The 20,167-nt window shown below is 46.2% G+C and overlaps 1 protein-coding gene across 1 annotated transcript in view; it reads left to right on the top strand.

The window, feature by feature from the left end:
* ADAM12 (ADAM metallopeptidase domain 12) overlaps window positions 1-20,167 on the top strand; it is a 336,316-nt gene that overhangs the window by 231,705 nt on the left and 84,444 nt on the right. Inside the window, exons 7-10 of the mRNA XM_052660834.1 lie at window positions 4,281-4,346; window positions 5,472-5,543; window positions 14,382-14,551; window positions 17,047-17,131. Coding sequence (XP_052516794.1) covers window positions 4,281-4,346; window positions 5,472-5,543; window positions 14,382-14,551; window positions 17,047-17,131 — 393 coding nt within the window. The remainder of the gene's footprint in view (window positions 1-4,280; window positions 4,347-5,471; window positions 5,544-14,381; window positions 14,552-17,046; window positions 17,132-20,167) is intronic.

Raw genomic sequence — 20,167 nt, 5'->3', positions numbered from 1 at the left:
CGTGTAGAAGTCGTTGCCTTCTCTAAAAGAAGCAATGTGCATTTGGTCTATTGAGTACAAATAGCACAGGGAGACCCTGTGGGGTTTCCTCAAACGACGCCAATCTGAAATGGACCAGGGCTGTTGCTCTGGGTCTTCTAGACAGGCTGCCATCCTGGTTTAACGGAAGCCATGGTAGTGGTGGTCTTGGGGGTGGTATTAACAGTAGAATGGATCATCTGTAGAGTCTAGTAATAGCTGAATATCAGGAACTAACCAGAGTTGTTGGAAAACTTGTAAATTAGAGCAAGCCTGTTTAATTTCTTTCTACTGTAACCACGTCCCTGACAGCTCAGCTGGTAAAGAATCCACCTGTATTGCAGGAGACCCTGGTTCAATTCCTGGTTTGGGAGCATCCGCTGGAGAAGGGATAGGCTATCCACTCCAGTATTCTTGGGCTTCCTTGTGGCTCAGCTGGTAAAGAATCCGCCTGCAATGTGGGAGACCTGGGCTCAATCCCTGGGTTGGGAAGGTCCCCTGGAGAAGGGAAAGGCTGCCCACTCAAGTATTCTGGCCTGGAAAATTCCATGTACTGAATAGTCCATGGGATCTCAAAGAGCTGGACACGACTGAGCAACTTTCACTTTCCCTTTCTTTTCATTATAACCACTCCCACCTCAATACCTCCTCTAAGAGGCCGTACCAAGTGCCCTTACTGCCTTAGTCATTGTTAAATTTTGGTGGATAACACAGCCAGCCCTGCTATTGCTTCCTTAGCCCTGAGCTCTGAGCATCTCTCAGTGAGAACCAAGGTTCGAAAATCTCCAGATGTGGATTCCTATTGAGTCTTGAATCAATTAAAGCTCTAGAAAAATAAATACTAGCTCTCACTTCTGCCACGGGCTCAACTTGGACTCAATTTCGATACTTTGCGTTTGTGCCCATTAACATTCAGTACGTCAGACTCAGTCCATTCTTCCAGCGTTTGTCTCATTTGCTCGTTGGTTCTGCAGCCTGTATATTAGCCAGCCCTCCGAGGCTGTACTCCATGCAGATATGGTCCGGGTGCTTCATCCCCATGCAAATCGTTCGTAAGGATGGTAGAGATGACCTTTCACAGCCAAGACCAGGGCTCAGCTCATAAATACTCATTACGTGGCCTTAGAGCCAAGGCATGGAGTCTGGCTTGAGTCAACAATGAGCTTTCTTTACTAAGAAGGAGATAAATCAAACTCTTGAGTCACCGAATTTGCTAAACTTGCCGTCTTTGCAGACGGTCCAGATCCATTGTTATTTTATTGTTGTTGTTTGGTTAAAACATCCAACTTGAATCTGCTTGCCTGGCTCCATCTTTTTACTGCCTCAAACTGTCACAAGTGGTCATCTTCTCCCCCACTTCCACCATTGTCCCCCTATAATCCATTCTCCTTCCATCAGCCAGGGTGATATGTAAAGAACCTCACCTGCAAGGGAGCCCCACTGCTCTCAGACAATTAGCTTACCAGTCAGCCTCCTCGCTCTGGGCCCTGTCCTCTGTGCCCATCCTTGGCCGCATCCCATCCACGCCCTCCCCTCGCTCACTAGGCAACAGCCATCCTGCCTGCTGCTGCAACCCAAGCTCTCCCAGCCTCAGGACTTGTGCTCTTATTATCCCTCCTCCCAGATAGGTTATTTCAGGGGTCTGGCCCATAGGAAGAGAGAGTTGCATTGAGAATTTATTGCCCCCCTAATCTCAGCGTGTTTTTTCGGACTCAAGTTGAGTTCCCAGAGCCAGAGCTCTTATTGTGAAAATATGTGGGGGCCATTCTTCCCGAGAACTTGACTCTGACAACTTTGAGAGGCCAGGGAACCGCTTCCCAGTTGAGCAAGACTCAAAGAATACATCCAACCTTGGAGCAGAAATGGTTGGGCCATTCTCAGAGGCCCATGTTCTCACCTGTTTGGGGAAGGGTGTTTGTTTCCTCAATCTCCCCCCACCTCAAATGAAAATTGCAGCAAGCAACCAGTTTCAAATGTTGCTCTGCATAGCAAACATTTTGAATATGATTTTTTAACTGGATAGCCCAGATAGGTGGGAATCATGTGGAGGTAATTTAAGCCTCTCTGTGTGTGCAGCTGGTGGAAAAGGAACCTCTGCGGCCATGAGCCGGCCACTCCCCTGTGGCTTTTTATTATTATGTGGTTAGGCGTCTCTCTGAGCTTGCAATTCTCTGCATTCATGAGAAAATGTGGACTTCTCTGAAAACTGCAGAGACAGGAAAATTGGGCTCATGTGTTTGTTTTCATTATCTGGAATTGTATATTTTCTAAGTGATGATCCAAGGCCATTTGGAACTGTCCCCTGGCCGTTCATTTCACCCCCTTGCAGTCTGAAAGGTGTAAACATCTAAGCAACCAGGGCTCTCTCCATGAGTTTTTCGATGGGAGGTTAATTTATTTTTCCTTTAATAGAGCTGTATTTTCTTCTGTAAGATGAGTCTGTGAATGGTAAATCAGGGAATTATGGGGGGAAGAGGCTTCTGCTTTCCACCCCTCGGGAAGGAGGGACCACTTTAAGATGGTGTCTCATTTTGTGCAGACCAGTGGGCACCACTGGGGCTAGTCATTTTCCCTTTGTGAGTAAGTTGGTCACCATGAAACATGCCTACAACCATGTAGTTACTAAACTGAACTTTTCTCCTGGTAATGTTAAAATATGAGAAATTTTACCTTTCCTGGTGCTTTGCTTTTCCGCCCTCCATAAGGTTTCCAGGTTTCTTTGAAGTGAAAGTAAAAGTGTCAGTCACTCAGTCGTGTCCAACTCTTTGTGACCCCATGGACTGTAGCCCTCCAGGCACCTCTGTCCATGGGATTCTCCAGGCCAGAATACTGGAGTGGGTTGCCATGCCCTCCTCCAGGGGATCTTCCCGACCCAGGGATCAAACCTGGGTCTCCTGTGTTGGCAGGCAGATTCTTTACCATCTGAGCCACCAGGGAAGCCCTGAGATTTCTTTAGAGATATCAAAATTCATGAATCAGCATAGCTGGGCAGCAAGGAGGAACACTGCTATGATACAAACACATTTTTCTTGTAAAAATCTGTTTGGAAGATCCTGCACTGATGGGGATTTGTTTTATAAAAGATGTTTCCCTCAGGATTATGTGACTGGAAAGCTGATTCAGAGCAGGCCTTGGTCATTTTTGCTTTTGTCTGAAAGCCTGGTTGTAACATGCAAGTTTTCAAGGTTAAGCAGAATGTAGTTAACTCATAAAGCAGCGATATCAGTTATGGGGAGCCAGACCTGTTCAACCCCCATTTCCTCTGACTCCATTTTATTGCAAAAACAGAAGGCTTTATTTTTTGCTTTTAAAGTTGGCTTTTTGAGACCACCCTCCATGAATTGCTCTTTTTTTTTTTCCCTCCGAAAAATGCCTTTGGGATTCTCCCAGTAATTCATGGAAGAGTGTGAGTGTTTTTTGAGGAAACGTGATTAACATGTCACCCACTTCAGAGGCTGCTTTTAACGGGGAGGGAGTTCGTGTTTGGGCCGTCTGCCTCTTCTTCAGCCCTATCCCCTGATAAACAAGGTCTTCATTCTTCTCAGCTATTGCACTCTCACCAAATCACTTTTCTCTAGTGGCGTATTTCAGCCTTTATTTTCTTTCTGTTCCGTTTCTTTTATTCCTTTCTGGTTTTCCTCCTAAGACCTCCTTCTTGCCTGGCTCACTTGTTCCCCATTCTTCCTTTGCATCAAACCAGATTTTTCAACGATCAGCCACAAGAAATCAGCCTTCTGGCCTAGACTTCTCAGTTTTCCCCCAGAAGGGCAGTTCCAGCTTAAAATACATTCTCCTCTGATTTTGTGACATGAGCAAAGCGTTTCTCCTCTGCTTTTCTCACGTCACAAAACCGGACCACAAAGGCAAAGGGAACACCCGTGAAACCCTGACTCCCATCGATTTCTACAGTGGTCTTGATGGCCTTGGGCTTCTGCCCCAGAGTTATTTGTTTATGTGTGTGTTTTGTTCAATGGTGATTTCAACTCTGATCCTAAAATCAGTGATCCAGGGCAAAGGTTAGATTCCTTTATAGAGACGTCCCAGATGGGAATGGAAACTGATGGCTCATGCTGAGATGGTTTTACAGAAGTCATTGGGGTCAGAGGTGAACTCCTAGGTGGAACAGAGGTGTGGGAGCCAGTGTTGTTGGTAGGGGTGGGGTGGCCTTTTAGTTCCGATGCTTCCGTCGAGAGATAGTGACAGTGTTCTGAAAGCCCCAGAGAGACCATCAGGGAAATTAAATCCATGTTTACTTTTGGCAGCAAAAAAGAGAGACCCTCAAGATGACCAAGTACGTGGAGCTCGTTATCGTCGCCGATAACCGAGAGGTAAGAACTTTTTGAAATTTCTTGGTTGGTTTAAAAAAAAAAAAAACAGCCACCTCAGGGAAAAGAAAACATTTAACAAATTATTACATGCTTTAGTTAACCTCATTTTCTATGAGGCCTTAAGAGCATTGTGAACAACCCATGGGAAAACGTGGCTCCCTGATCTTATAAGGTATAAAACATTAAAAATGTATCTGCTATTACAAAATATTAGCAAGGACTGCAGAAAAGAATATTAGCAAAAGGACTACAGAGCTGCCATGGTAGCTAAGCTCTCCAAACAGGGAGAATTATTTGTGGGAAATAGCAGATGGTTTTAGAATGTATTCTAAAACACTTTGGGGAAAAGTTTAGTTTAAAAAATTTCCAGTATGTTCTAAACCAAAATTAATGAATGAATGAAGGCTATAGAAACACAGCAGAAAAAATCCTACCTTCTGAAGTAAGGCTTTATCCCGTGCTAGTTTTTTTCTTTAAATTAATTTTTAATTTTTAATTAGCTCTTTTTATTTTTTAGATTATCTCCTCTGTGTTCATTTCTTGCCACTACTACTTATCATGAATTAGGTGACATTTTCTCCCAAGCTGGCTCAACACATATGAATGAAACAGATTTGACAATTTCTCAGGAAACTGTTCCCAGGCTGGAAGGTCAGATTAGAGAGGAGAAGGGGGAATTTATTAACTTTTATCCATTCTCTGTATTGTTTGACTTGCTGCCATGAGCTTCTATTACTTTCACTCTTTAATTTTTAAAAACAAATATAAAAGAAATTTCGGAGGAAGTTCAAATCAAGTCGATGATATGAAGAATGGCTTTGGGCTGCTTTCTGGTTGTCTGTTTTCTCTTTGCCAAAACATGTCACTGCCTCCATCATTTATGAGGCTGGAAAAAAATCACAAAAGTTACTGTCTTATGAGCACTTGGCTTGGGTGAATTTCAGGGAGTTTCAGAAAGTCCCTGGACAGGGAAATTACTCGGCAGAATGGGAGCTCACTTCACCATAAACCAGGGAGGGCCCTAGGGGGTTGCAAAGCCCAAGACTTCACATTTCCAGAAGCTGAGAAGATGAGATTTGATTGATGGTCTTACTGTTATTAATGCTGACATTTAAAATTATTAAGTTTCAGAGGCAAGGAAAAGACCTGGAAAAAGTCAAGCAGCGATTAATAGAGATCGCTAATCACGTTGACAAGGTAAGTTCTTTGGGGGTAATTAAATCACTCACATCGTGTAAACGTTTGGGAATGAGGTGGAGGGAATGAAACACACCCCATCTGACTTCGGAAGGCTAGCTTCTGCCTCTGGTACCCGACTTTCCCTTCCTCTGAAGACCCCCAGGGCTTGGAATAGCTGTAGGAGATGCCCCCAACGCTGTCTGGACCGTGGTGGCCTTGGGATCCATCTCCTCCCATCCTGGTCTCCCCAGCTGGATCCTGAACCAGATGGCACATGTGACCCTCTTGAAAGTGCCCAGCGGGCCTATCCCCAGGTCTCCCTGGGCAGGTCCCACAGCCACCTGAGGGTCGGCTCTCATCGATACGGAACCTACGGGCTTCACAGTCCTGGGATGCGGCAGTTGGCTTTCGGCCCAACCTGCTGCAGGAAAATTCTTCACCATGAACTCGGGAGGGAGCTCGCCTTTGCAAAGGTGACTTTACAGTTGGACGAGATCCTGAAAGTCTGGTCTGGCCTAGGTGTATTTGCTCACCAACACTCCTTCCATTAGCTGTTCACAAGGTGAAACCACGTGTGCCAGCTGCCTTTAGCAACACACTCTGAGAGAGAGCGTCAGCTCATTGGTGCTAAGGGCTTTCAGCCCAGAGCCTCTGGAGTTGCCCAGAAGCTTTCAAAGGCCTTGCTTTCAAAGGAGGGGTAGGGCTGGACATCAGGCTTCGTAGGCTCCCAGGTGGCTCTCATGTGCTACGTGGCTGGCAGCCCCTGTCTGAACATGACCATTATTCTCAGCAGCAAGTCTGTCTCCTGCCTCTGAGCACAGTGGGTACCAGAAAGCAGCCCCGGCCCATCGCTGAAGCTCTCCTGGTGGGGATTCTCTGAAATGCTCACAGTTTATGCGTAGCAGTTTGAAGATGCTTCACAGTGGCTATGTTTCCAAGCAATCTTATTATATTCAAATTGACTTTTCAAAGTTTTCTGCAAAGATGAAAGCAAAAGCCCTTCTAGAAATCCAACTCTGTTCTACAAGGCCTTATGGGCAGAACCGAGCACCGTGCGTCAGGAATCCAGAATGCATCAGATGGGGTCCATCTGCTCAGGGAGGTCACAGCTTTGTAGGGAAGCAGACCCATAAGCCACTTGGTGTGGTTGGGCGTGATGGGAACTGGGTGGATGCTGTCAATCAAGTGCTGTGGGGGTGCAGAAGAGAACTGCTTACATCTTCCTGGAGGTCAGGGAGGCTTCGCAGCAAAGCAATTTTGGAAAAGTGAGTACCGTTTCACCAGGAGCACTCAGCTGGCTTGCCCCCCATGCATCTGGACATGGGAGTAACTCCGTCTACCTAAGCGGTAGGGGGTGTGTGAGTGCACATGTGTGTGCATGCATGTGACAGATGGATGTATGTGCATGACAGGGCAGGAGGAGATGGAGCTGCGGGGGACTCACTGGTCAGCCCTGGGTGCTCTGCGAAGCCATCTCGACTCTACCGGGATTTTATTCTGCTGTCAGTGGAAAGCCAGGAGAATGTTTTTAAGCAGAGCAGACGCACAGGGTCACACACAGCGGTGCCTGCAGCTGGAGTGGAGGATGGAGTCACCAGACTCAAAGAGGGCTGGTGGGCTTCTGTTGTATAGAAATCGTGAAGAGCTGACCTGGGTCTGGGGAAGTGGGGATTCACAGACACTTGAAGGAGGGGTGCCTGATAAGTGTACTGAGAAATTTCTACATGCCAGGGTCAAAGTGCTTTGCAGACACCTCCAGGTAGACACCAGTGTTCCCATTTTTATAGCAGAGGAAGCTGAGGTTTGCAGAGGCTGGTTAAGTAATCATGAAAAGGCAGGACCAGGGGTGAGCCCTGGTCTCTGTGACCCGCCCCCTGCAGGAGTTTTTGGCCTTGTCTCTACCCACTTTTTGTGGATACCAGCCTGCCCTGACCAGGCAGAAGCAGAGGCTGAGAAGAGCTGGGGTCCAAATAAGCACAAGTTTAGGACGAGAGGTGGGCGAGGCTTCGTGCCCAAAGAAGCAAGAACAGGGGTCTCCTGGGGTACTCTGAGCAGTCGAAGATAAGGGCTTGGTGCTCAGAGAGTGGCTATAGCTGGCAGGAACTTTCCAAAACCAGGAAGAACACAGATGGCTGTTGGCATCCTGGGATCATAGGATACTACCATCTGCACCCACAAGAACTTTAAGGCAGGTCAGACTCCCAGGCAGCCCATGCTTTCAGATGTATTTTGAATAACTCATTTTTGAAAATTTACTTGATCCCCAAGTAAAGTGGATGTAGGAGAATTTTTGTAGATGGCCAGTCCTTCTGGCAGGGAGGGAAGGATGGATCCCAGAGGTTATGCCAGAGACCAGAGGAGTCAGAACTCTCCACCATGACCCATCCATCTTGGGTGGCCCTGCACAACGTGACTCACAGCTTCACACTTTGGCCACCTGATGTGAAGAGCTGACTCATTGGAAAAGACCCTGCTGCTGGGAATGATTGAGGGCAAGAGGAGAAGACGGTGGCAGAAGATGAGATGGTTGGATAGCATCACTGACTCAGTGGACGTGAGTTTGAGCAAACTCCAGGAGATAGTGAAGGACAGGGAAGCCTGGTGCGCTCTGCAGTCCATGGGGTCGCAAAGAGTCGGCCACAACTTAGAGAATGAACAACAATAGGAGTCAGACCTGGTTCTGGCCCGGACTGCACGTTAGAGTCTCCTCTCAAGGTTTGTTTGTTTATGTGAATGTGTGTCTGTATCTTTGCTTTTAAAATGCTGATTCCAAGTCTCAGTCCAGGGACTCTGGTTTGATTGGCCTGGGTGGGGCCTCGGGTGAGTACATTCCAGACGCTTCCAATGAGGCAGGACCAAGAAACAAAGAATTCAAGAACTTCTTAAGCCTTGGAAGTAAACAGAAACCATGAACAATATTAAACTTGAGCCGGTAATTGCTGAAATCCTGTTTTAATGTGATATGCTTGGTCTTCCATATTTGTATTTCTTTACATATTATTCTGTATTATTTCTTCCTTCAGTTTGCAGAAGCAGGAATGAGCAACTGGGGGGTTGTTAATAACCTGCCCTGGTATTTAGAAAACCACATATCTGAGAAAAGTCCTGACAAACTCAGGGGTGTTAACCAGCACGCCTGTTCTTGTGTTTCCAGCAAGCAGAGAACTGAATCACTGAGCACACAAATGTATCTGTCCCCAGCAAACCCTGAAGACCCCTGGGGTAACCCAGGCTCCATCGGATGCTCTGTGCACCCAAGCCTGCTAACTGATGGGCTCTGGGCTGTAGCGAGTGTTCCAAATGTAGTTTTGCAACTACAAGTGGGAGCATCTTGGCTTAAAAAAACAATGACTGTTCCAGTGGCAACTTCCTCATTTGCAGAAATCTTGGCTCTTCTTAGCTATTCTTAAGTAATAACTACTTGGCTGGCTGTGTTGGCTCAAAGGGAATAGGGGAAGGACATCCCAGACCAAGAGTCCGAGAAGTGATTTAGGGACAGAGGTGACATTCAGAACAACTCAGGCAGTTCCCCTGAGTTGGAAAGCGAAAAACGTGTCTGGTCCTCGAACTGGCAGACACACCTCTTACCTGGGAAGGAAGACGTTCCCCAGGCCCCAGTTATACCACAGGGCGGGACCAGTGGGCTGTGTGGCTGCCAGATGATGTCATCGTCCCCTTCGCCTCTCCCTCCTGTCTGCCCTACTTCTTTCTCATGATGACGTTAGCACCAACTGCCTGTCTGTGCCGGCTGCACCTCTATGCCCTACTTCTGAAGGACCGGCTCATCTTGCATGAATTTAATTTCAGGTATTTTCCCCTACTGTGAGTCCTCATCCCTGCCCCTCCCAGGCTGGTTGCCTGCAGGATGCATGTCCCTGTGGTGGAGCCCAGTGCACCACCCTGTAATCCTACCCGTGTGTTCTCAGATCCACTTCTCGAAAGCCTTCTTGGAGCCGTCAAGTCCAGCATTCCCTGAACTTCCCGTCTGCACCCTTCTGGGCAGTTTGGTGTATTCGATTTTCCTGTAAAAATGGCTAGGAGTCCCCTGCCTCGAGCGTCTGGCTGTCCCCTGAGCATTTGAGAGTCAAGGTCAAGGGTATCCTAAAGCTTGTCCCTGGTGCCAGTGCCAAGTTGAGCATTCAGCCAGAGCCAAGCAGGTGCTTGTTGCTGCTGTGTTAATGGGTGAATCGATTTAGCTGGTCTTGGACCGTGGCCACGTACATCCTGGGATTCACAGGCCAGGCAGGCAACTGCTACACTCTGCATGTGCTTCTTGCTGGGCCTGGGGTCACAGTGGGTCATCCTGGAAGGGAGTCTGAGCACTCCCCTTTACCTGGCTGGGTTACTGAGCGGTTTTTAAAACCTGGGCACCAGCCTGCCTGTGTTTAAACTCCCAGCTATGCCAGTCACGGCTGGAGTAGTTCAGCTCCTCCGTGTCTCAACTTCCTTGACAGTAACATGGAAACAATAGTTATTAACTCACAGAGTGCTGTGAGGTCTAAGAGAGCACATGGAAAGTTTTTGGCACCATGCCTAGGGCATAGGGAATGCTCATAAGTGTTAGCTCTGACCATTATTATTAGGAAGAACCAATGGGAAGCCACCCGCAGTCTGGGAAGTGCATCCCAACAGGCAGCTAAGGGATTCTGTGTGAAGACACAATGTAAGTTCAGCATGTGTGACAGTTCACCAGTAGCACCAGTTTTAGAGAGGAGGGGCTCTATTATATGCTTCTAGATACGGAATTTGTTCAAAGGACGTAATTTGAGGGGACTAATAGCTGGAACATTTTTTGGTATTGCCCTTCTTTGGGATTGGAATGAAAACAGACCTTTTCTAGTCCTGTGGCCACTGCTGAGCTTTCCAAATTTGCTGACATATTGAGTTCAGCACTTTAACAGCATCATCTTTTTAGAATTTAAATTGATGCTTTTGAATTGTTGATGCTGGAGAAGACTCTTGAGAGTCCCTTGGACAGCAGGATCAAACCAGTCAATCCTAAAGGAAATCAGTCCTGAATATTCATTGGAAGGACTGATGCTGAAGCTGAAGCTCCAATGCTTTGGCCACCTGATTTGAAGAGCTGACTTACTGGAAAAGACCCTGATGCTGGGAAAGATTGAAAGCAAAAGGAGAAGGGGGCGGTAGAGAATGAGGTGGTCAGACAGCATCGCTGACTCAGTGGACATGAATCTGAGCAAACTCTGGGAAACAGTGGAGGATAGGGAGGCCTGGCATGCTGCAGCCCATGGGGTCACGAAGAGTGAGACAAGTGACTGGACAGCAACAACAACAGATGAAACCTGCAACCCACCACTACTATGAAAAGATCCTGATTACACAGCCCCAAAGCTAACTCTGAGAAACAGTGATAGCTGGACCTTGGCAGACCTCAGCGACCACTTCCGTACGACACTCTCCAGAGGCAAGCAAAGTGTCCCCTGCACGGATGACAGCCCTACAGCCCACACGGGCACGTGAGAGGATGTCTCATGGCAGGCTGGTGTGGACATGGGTGACTGGATGGCCTGTGTTTCTGCCTTCTGATCTCCGTTTCATTTGCCTGTAACGCAGCTGAAAGCGTAAGCTCTCCAGCAAAGTGCAGCAGCCAGGCACATGTGCGCAGAGTTCCCAAGGAGGCCAGGAACTTAATTTTTCCTGGGAAGCCTGGGCTGGGAGCTTACAAGTGGATACCACAGGCCAAGCAACTCTTGATTAAAAACAAGCTGTTGGGCAGCATTTGGGTTGTATAATTGTCTCATTAACTTATTAATGTAATGCCCATAATTGTTATCTGCTTGAAACCAAGTTGGACCGCTGCAATCCGTTTATACTCTATGATGTAGTTTGTGCTTCAGCCACATTCTTCTCCTAACCTAATGCTCACCAGATGACTGGTGGGGAGTGGGGGATGAAGATCAGCAAGGGAAAAGATGAGCCTGCCTCTCATGGGTCAGAACCTGGGGTCAGTGCTCAGCCTCGTGGAGTTTATGGCCCTTGAGCTCAGCACGTTGGAATGGGGCTTAACTATCAGATGCGGTGCTTCTGTGATTTTTGTTCCTTATTGGCTCAGAGGCTTCCAGCAACTAAGAATAGGACCTGCTCCTTTCTGGAGCTTAACTTCGACTGCCATCACCAGCCACCTCTTTCTCCTTGGCTACCTGGAGTACAGCCAGCCAAGTGATCCCCATGTCCTGACCCCCTGGACCGCTGAGCACAGAGCCACCTCTGTGTCTGTGTGATGCTCAGAGGAGTAGCAAGGCAGCTGTGGACCATGGGATGTTCTTACCTCTGCTGTGACTGCTGTGTGTGCCGACTCCTTGAGACCCCAGGGACGATAGCCCGCCAGGCTCCTCTGTCCATGGAATTCTCCAGGCCAGAATGCTGGAGTGGGTTGCCTTTCCCTTCTCCAGGGGACCTTCCCAACCCAGGGATTGAACTCAGGTCTCCCGCATTGCAGGCAGATTCTTTACCAGCTGAGCCACAAGGGAAGTGGGTAGCCTAGGGGAGTGGATAGCCTAACCTTGGGTAGCCTAAGGAAGTGGGTAGCCACAAGGGAGTGGGTAGCCTAACCTTTCTCCAGCAGATCTTCCCGACCCAGGAGTAGAACCAGGATCTCCTGCATTGCAGGTGGATTCTTTACCAACTGATCTATTAGGGAAGCCCACTTTCTACAAGGTCATTCCTAAAAGCAAGTTTATCTTGGTGAAGTTTGACACCCAGTCCCCCTAGGGTGAGAGGCAGGATGAGTTCAAACGTCTGGCTGAAAACTCAGCTTCCGGTGATGATCTCCTGGTGGTAGAGGTTGGGGATCTCAGATGATGGTGCAAAGGGCTGAATATGGAGCTAAGTGAGCAATACACACTGGACAAAGGAAACTACCCAGTCTCCTACCTCTTACCTCTTCCGGGAGAGGGACATTGAAAACCCAATCCTGTATAGTGGGGCAGTTAAGGTTGGAGCCATCCAGTGCTGGCTGAAGGGACATGGGCTCTACCTAGGAATGCCTGGTTGCCTACCTACATATGACACCTTTGCTGGGGGGTTCATCGGAGCCTACCAGTCCCTCTTGAAGCAGGGGCAGGACAACTGGTCAGTGTGAAGGAGACTCACAGGAAGTGGCCCAAGCAGTACTTTAAGATCATGAGAAAGATCGTGGACCAAGGAGAGGATTTCCCAGCATCAGAGATGACCCGGATCACCAAGCTGGTTGAGAAGAACAAGACAAGCGATGGGAAGAAGGAAAAACTCCAGAAGAGCTTCAACATTGTGACTGCCTTCCAGAAGAAGGCAGGAGAAGAAGGAGCTTGAGAAGGCACTCCAGGCTTTTCCAGGGTATGGTGGGGTGGGGAGGGGTAAGTTACCTTCCGGCTGTGAAACCTCCTGGGATGTAAGCGAGTGGTAGGAAAAGTGGCAGGAAACCAGAAATCTGAGCGTGTGCGGATATGGACGCTGGTGTGACCGTGCTTGGAACGTCTCTGTTCCAAGCCAGTCAGGGATAGCTGGAACACTTAGATGGCTTGGAAAATACCCCCTCAGAAGGAACTGATGCTATAAAGAAGAGTGTACTGCCCAGGTTCTTGACAGGTATGATTCTGATCCAATTAAAGTTTCAGTGTTTTCATTAAAAAAAAAAAGAATACTGGAGTGGGTTGACATTTCCTCCTCCAGGGGATCTTCCTGGCCCAGGTATTGAACCTGCATCTCTTGTGTCTCCTGAATTGGCAGGTGGATTCTTTGCCCCTGCGCCACCTGGGAAGGCCCCACTCTGACCACTCAGCCTGCACCAATAAGCTCATCTGGCTCAAAACTCTCCCTTAGCCATTCGAACAGTTGTCCTGCCTGCTTCTGACCCACCATGACCTGTTTGCAGAGAACGGGCTGTAGGTTGAAGTCAGGACACAGAAAGATGGGGGATGGAAAAGCAAGAAGATGTGATTTGTGTGCCAGAAGGAATGAGGAATTTCCTTTACCCGATCTTTCCCATGAAAGGGTGTTGGTGAACTAAAGTCTGACCTGTGGGGAAAAAAAATGGTCCTCAAAGTTCCTGAAGAAGAATTCTGTGTCTGCCTTTATCATCCTGAAAGATATTGATCTGTTCATTTAATTAAAACCTACTAGGTCATTTACAGGTGACAGAATATGATAGTGTCGGCCAAGTCTGAGTCTTTGCTGAGAACAATGCATTTTCCGTAACTCATAGGTAGAACATTTTGCTTAAAAGGAACACATTACTGCGCTTGGCAGAGTGTCTCAACGATCCTAACTCACTTACTGTTTTTCTTGCAGTAGATATGAGCTAGCAGTCTTTAGCTATAATGTAACTACATTACATTAGCGATAACACATTGTGTGCCCATTTCTAATCATCAATGAATCGGTTGAAATGTACGCTTCCCTACATAAGGTGTGCATGTTCAGTTGTGTCCAATGCTTCGTGACCCCATGGACTGTAGCCCACAAGACTCCTCTGTCCATGGGATTTCCCAGGCAAGAATACTGGAGTGGAGTGCCACGCCCTCCTCCAGGGGATCTTCCCGACCCAGGGAGCAAAATCAAGTCTCTTGTGTCTCCTGCAGTGGCAGGCAGGTTCTTTACTACTGTGCCACCTCAGAGACATAAAGAAGGCTGGTTAACATCTAATTAGTCCACCCCACTTGAGAACCCAGTTAGCACATCACTTTGCATCAGTCACTGAAAATATTGCTTCAACCCTAATGCCATGGGAACGAGGGAACACAGAGAGAGTTTTCACATCACATCAACGAGGCTCAGAAATTGCACATCTGTTCTACGTGGCCTTGCACGTTCTCGTTAAGGTGACCCCCAGGGATACCTGTCTTCTGTCGCCCTCAGTTTTACCGACCACTGAACATTCGAATCGTGTTGGTGGGCGTGGAGGTGTGGAATGACATTGACAAATGCTCCATAAGTCAGGACCCGTTCACGAGCCTGCATGAGTTTCTGGACTGGAGAAAGATGAAGCTTCTGCCTCGCAAATCCCATGACAACGCGCAGCTCATCAGGTAAGGTGTCTGCTGTCTCTCCTTCGCCTAAGATCAAAGAGTGCCCCGGCACACCTGCCCTCCTCTTAGCCTCCCCTGACAGGCAGTGAAGCTGCACCTGTTCTTCAGAACACCCTCGCTGGACCAGGCCCAAAGGGGGCTTCTCAGCCCCCACTGACTGGAGGGAGGGCATCTCAGTTGAAACTGGGGGCTGCTGAAAAAGTCTTTCTTTGCATACCCTGGGAAACATATCCCTCAAGCAGATGTCTTATTTCCTTCTAATACCTGGTCATTTACTCTATGCAACTTTTTCTAGGCTTTGTCTTCTTTGTGGGAGGGCGGGGAATGTGCACCGCAGGGCTTATGGCATTTTAGTTCCCCGACTAGAGATCGAACCTGCTCCCTCTGCAGTGGAAGTATGCAGAGTCTTAACCACTGGACCACCAAGAAAGTCACAAGTATATATATATATATAAAACTATATATATAAAACTGGGGGCTTCCTTCACAGCTCAGTTGATAAAGAATCTGCCTGCAGTGCAGAAGACCCGGATTTGAACCCTGGGTTGGGAAGATCCCCTGGAGAAGGAAAAGGTAACCCACTCCAGTACTCTTGCCTGGAGAATCCCATGGACAGAGGAGCCTGGAAGGCTACAGTCTATGGAGTCGGAAGAGTGGGACACCACTTAGCTACTAAACCACCACCAACATTTTGATATTCATAAATTTCTTTTTCAATGTTTTTCTCTCATATTTTCACTTACTTCATCATTGATCTTTTCATTTCTTTGCTTTTTTATTTTTTATTTTATATTGGAGTATAGTTGGTTAACAATGTTGTATTAGTTTCAAATATACAGCAAAGTAATTCAGTTATAGATAAGAGAAAGAAAGAGAAGTCGCTCAGTCGTGTTCGACTCGTTGCGACCCTATGGACTATAGCCCACCAGGCTCCTCCATCCATGGGATTTTCCAGGCAACAGTGACAGATATACGTGTATCTATTCCATTTCAAATTCTTTTCCCATTTAGGTTATTACAGAGTATAGAGCAGAGTCCTTGCTGCTTATCTATTTTATAATAAATCCAGTGGTGTGTATATGTCAACCTCAAACTCCCAATTTATCTCTCCCTCTAGGCTTAGTCTTGATATAAAGTTGTCCTGAGTAGTATGTTTTTTAAAAGCTCATTTTCTGCCATTATTAGTGAAAAATATTTATGCGCGATCTGAAGACAGTGCAGTGCTCCTGTCGGCTGCCTGAAGAAAGGGAACTTTTATTGCTCCTCCCGTTTGGTTGTTTCTCTTGGTTTTCTAGATCCAGGCTGCCACATAGCGTTGAACAGAGTTCCATGTGCTATACAGTAATTCCTTGTTGGTGACCCATTTTAAATATAGCAGTGGGCACATATCCATCCCAAACTTCCTAACTATCCCGAGATCCCTTCCTTCCCTCCTGGACCATAAGTTTTTTCTCTAAGTCTGTGGGTCTCTTTCTGGTTTGTGAGCAAATTCATCTGTGTCATTTGTTATTAGATTTCACATATAAGGGATGCCATACTATATTTCTCCTCTGGCTTACTTCGCTCAGTATGACAGTCTCTAGGCCCATCATGTTGCTGCAGATGGCATCATTTCATTCTTTTTAGTGGCTGAGTAATATTCCCCTGTACGTGTACCACATCTTTATCCATTCCTCTGTCAATGGATGCTGAGGTTGCTTCCAAACCTCAACTATTCAATTTTTAATTTTTAATGTACTAGGTTAGAATTAATAGCATTGCACTAGACAGGCCTTGATGTCATTACTTATTGACTAAGATTCCATGTGGGGAAAACCTTCTCCAAAGCCATGAAGTCTCCTTCCAGAAGCTTCCTCCTAGGTGCTAAGGCTTTGTGGGTGCTTCTGCACTCACTTCCGAGGGTCAATCATTTTTCTGCTGTTTTTATTTTTGCAAGCCATATTAGCAGGACATTTTGGAAAAGTTTGGGTTTCTGGCCTAATTGTAACCCAGTAATGTTACCCAGGAAAGCAACAGCAGCTGAGAATCAAGTTAAGCATCTAATGCATTTGATTTGTTAATAGTGATTCTCTCTCTCTCTCTCTCCATGACTCTTTTCAGCCCTAGCATCAGCAGATACTGTTTAAAAGGAGCACCCTGCCCCCAGTTCACTAGGAGACAGACAGATTACAACTTATAAATATACAAGTCATGACTGGTTGTTGCCCCGAGTCTTGAAAACAGAAATCTTAAAGGATTATGGGATGATGATGCAACTGGAACACACATTTTTAGAAAAACCAATGATAAAAAGCACCTACAAACGTACTCTCATGCAACTATTTCCATCTTTTTAAAATTGGAATATAGTTGATTTCAAACGTTGTGTTAGTTTGAATCTTTATATACGATTTTGCAGTTTTTCTGCTTTTGGAATGCAGGAATGTCCAACAGAATTTCAAAGGTTAGAAAGCTTCTCTGCATTGATTTACGAGAGTCCTTTCTTTTATTCCTAGTGGAGTTTATTTCCAAGGGACCACCATCGGCATGGCACCCATCATGAGTATGTGCACAGCAGAACAGTCCGGGGGAATCGTCATGGTAAGCCAGGGGCATGGAGAAGTCGACAGCAATGTCTAGACCTAATTCTCCTGATGATTTTTCAGGAAATTTATCAGACTTTGTAAAATTAGATCCTTTTTCTTTAATGCTCCTTGGATATCATTGCTGTTCAGTCACTAAGTCATGTCTGATTCTTCGTGACCCATGGACTACAGCATGCCAGGCTTCCCTGTCCTTCACTGTCTCCTGGAGTTTGCTCAAGTTCCTGTCCGTTGAGTTGATGATGCTATCTAACCATCTCATCCTCTGCTGCCCTCTTCTTCTTTGGCTTTCATTCTTTCACAGCATCAGGATCTTTTCTAAGGAGTTGGCTTAGATATATTTCTACCCTGTTTCTGTTTATGATCTTCCCTACCCAACAGTATTCTAGGGACTGTTTAAAAAAACACACCAAGATGCACATAGGAAAGGTGTGTAAAAGTAGTTGAGTAGAAGCCTGCCTACACCTTTTATGGAGGAAAAGTTCAAGTGGGATTTTGGTCCAACTGCCTCCAGCCAAGAAATCCTCCCAGTGCTGGGATGAGCCAGGGCACTGGGGTTGCCCTCATCACTTAGCTTCTGGGATGGACTGTGGTCTCACCAGATATTACCGTTAGAATGGTTTTCTGATGGTTCTGCTTCCAGACCCAATAGCCAAAAGTCTGAGGTTTTTAACTGTTTACCGCTGCAAATGCTTGACATACCTCCTCGCCAGGGTCTAATTTGTCTTTATACTAACCTTATTCTTGGAAGGCAGAGACCTAGGTTTATTGCTTTACAAGGATCACTTTGTCATATAAGAGCTATATATGTTTGTAAAAGGAAATAAAATGGGTAGACTATCTGGGACTTGTTCCTTCCAAATGTAACGGAGATAACTTTGATGGGCTCCCCTTTGTCAGGTAACTAAAGGGAAGACTCTCATCCCATGTGGTTTCAGTCCCTGATGGAACAATGCGGTGTCCCCTTCGCACCAGCCCTCAGACAGGGAGTGTCCTCCAAGACCATCCCACCCCCTCTGTTAAACAAACAGAGCCTTGCCCTTCCAAGAAACCGTGAATTCCTCCACATTTTTCAAACAGAACATTTGTGAATATTTGATTGTATTAAAGGGCTGAAGGAGGAATATTCTGCTGACTTCTATTTGCTCTTCACGTTCTGCCCACCCTAATCTTCTTAGTGAATATCTGCATGGAACATTTTCCTCTTCTCTGGGTGGTGTGGGTAATTAACATAAACACGCGCCGAACGTGTAGGCTGGGGAGGCTCTACGGAGGGGTTGCCCCTCCCAGTGGACTTCTGGCTTAAACGGTCCGCCCTCTGGTTTTCTTTGAACCTGGAGGTCCCAGGAAAGTTTGTTTTTTGTTGGTGCCAGGTTCATTTCAAGTCAGATCCCAACTGTATTTTTAACAGAGTAGCCTGTAAAGTTTTAAGAGGGAATCATTTTCTCTTTCATGGTTCCATTGCCAGTGGCTACTGACTTTGCCACTTAAAATTTGGCATAAATATTTTTTAGGGCTGAAACTGAATTCCTTATAAGCATGGCAGCTCTGCAGCTGTGGCGTGTTTAAACGTTCTTATGACCGATCTGATCGCATAAAGAGGCTTTTTAAAGTTCACATCCTTTATTCCGTTTACACGCAAGCATTTGATCAAGATTCCTTCTTTGAAAGCAGGCAGGGAAGACTATTTAAAACAGATGAAAATAAATGTGGGAAACAGAAGCAGATAAATATACTGCATCAGAAATCAAGTCAAGGCCAAAATTAATTAACAAGAAGTGGGTTTGACAAGCCGGCCAGCAGTGAAGTCCATCCTTGGCACATTCCTTATTTGCTTCAAGTGACGAGAAGCACCGTGTCGGCTGGAAGTCTACAGCTCCTTTGGTTTCTATAAAATTCTTGAGGTCAACAAAATCAACATCTTGACCAGATCTAAACCCTCCAGACTTTCTCCCACTGTGTCTCTGAAGTTAAATTCATGAGTGTTACTTGCAACCGTGCCTCTTTCAAGGACCCACAAATCTAAGAGGAAGGAAATCCTGTCACAAGGAAGCAAGAATCCTGATTGCATTGAAGATCTGAGTTCTGTACTGTTTCTCCATTTTTCTGAGATTGAGCAAATCTTTCATTTCAGTTACCTCAATCCATGCCTTTGTATCTAACTGGACTAAAATAGTCTTGGTTTGGAGATAATGCCAGTAATAAAGAAACAGGTTTTTGTCTTACTAGAAATGTGAACCATTTATCAGGGTCTCTTAAGAGACATTCTTTTTATAATCACATATATGTGGAAGAATGCAAAACAATTAGGCAGTTCAAAACAAAACCACGATATTCAGTGATACAAAAGAATTTGATGAAGAGGCTTTTTGTTTTTAAAGATGAATTCCTACAATTTTGTACCAAAGCATGCTAAATTCAGCATTTTCAGATTGAATCAAATTGATTTCCTGAAACATTTGTGAAGCTTCCTACAACAGGAAACTATAAAATCTAAACAAAGTAATTTATTAGGAATTTCATCTATTCTAAGAATAACTTGGTTTCTTAGACTGAGGGCTACTGAGAAAGGCAGCTACAGCTGTAACTGCCAACAAACCTATAAGTCTTATATGCTGCTGCTGCTGCTAAGTCGCTGCAGTCGTGTCCAACTCTGTGCGACCCCATAGACAGCAGCCCACCAGGCTCTGCCGTCCCTGGGATTCTCCAGGCAAGAACACTGGAGTGGGTTGCCATTTCCTTCTCCAATGCATGAAAGTGAAAGTGAAGTCGCTCAGTCGTGCCCGACTCAGCAACCCCATGGACTGCAGCCTACCAGGCTTCTTCGTCCATGGGATTTTCCAGGCAAGAGTACTGGAGTGGGGTGCCATTGCCTACAAAGATTTTTTGTATCAGGAATAGCATGTTCCCTAAAGCAGGGGTCTCCAGCCTCTGGGATCTAATGCCTGATGATCTGAGGTGAAGCTGATATAATATTAATAGAAATAAACAAGACTATGGTTTTTCCAGTGGTCATGTATGGATGTGAGAGTTG

Source organism: Budorcas taxicolor, chromosome 23 (assembly GCF_023091745.1).
Source record: "Budorcas taxicolor isolate Tak-1 chromosome 23, Takin1.1, whole genome shotgun sequence".
Taxonomy (NCBI): domain Eukaryota; kingdom Metazoa; phylum Chordata; class Mammalia; order Artiodactyla; family Bovidae; genus Budorcas; species Budorcas taxicolor.
This window is presented reverse-complemented; position numbering and strand designations above follow the sequence as displayed.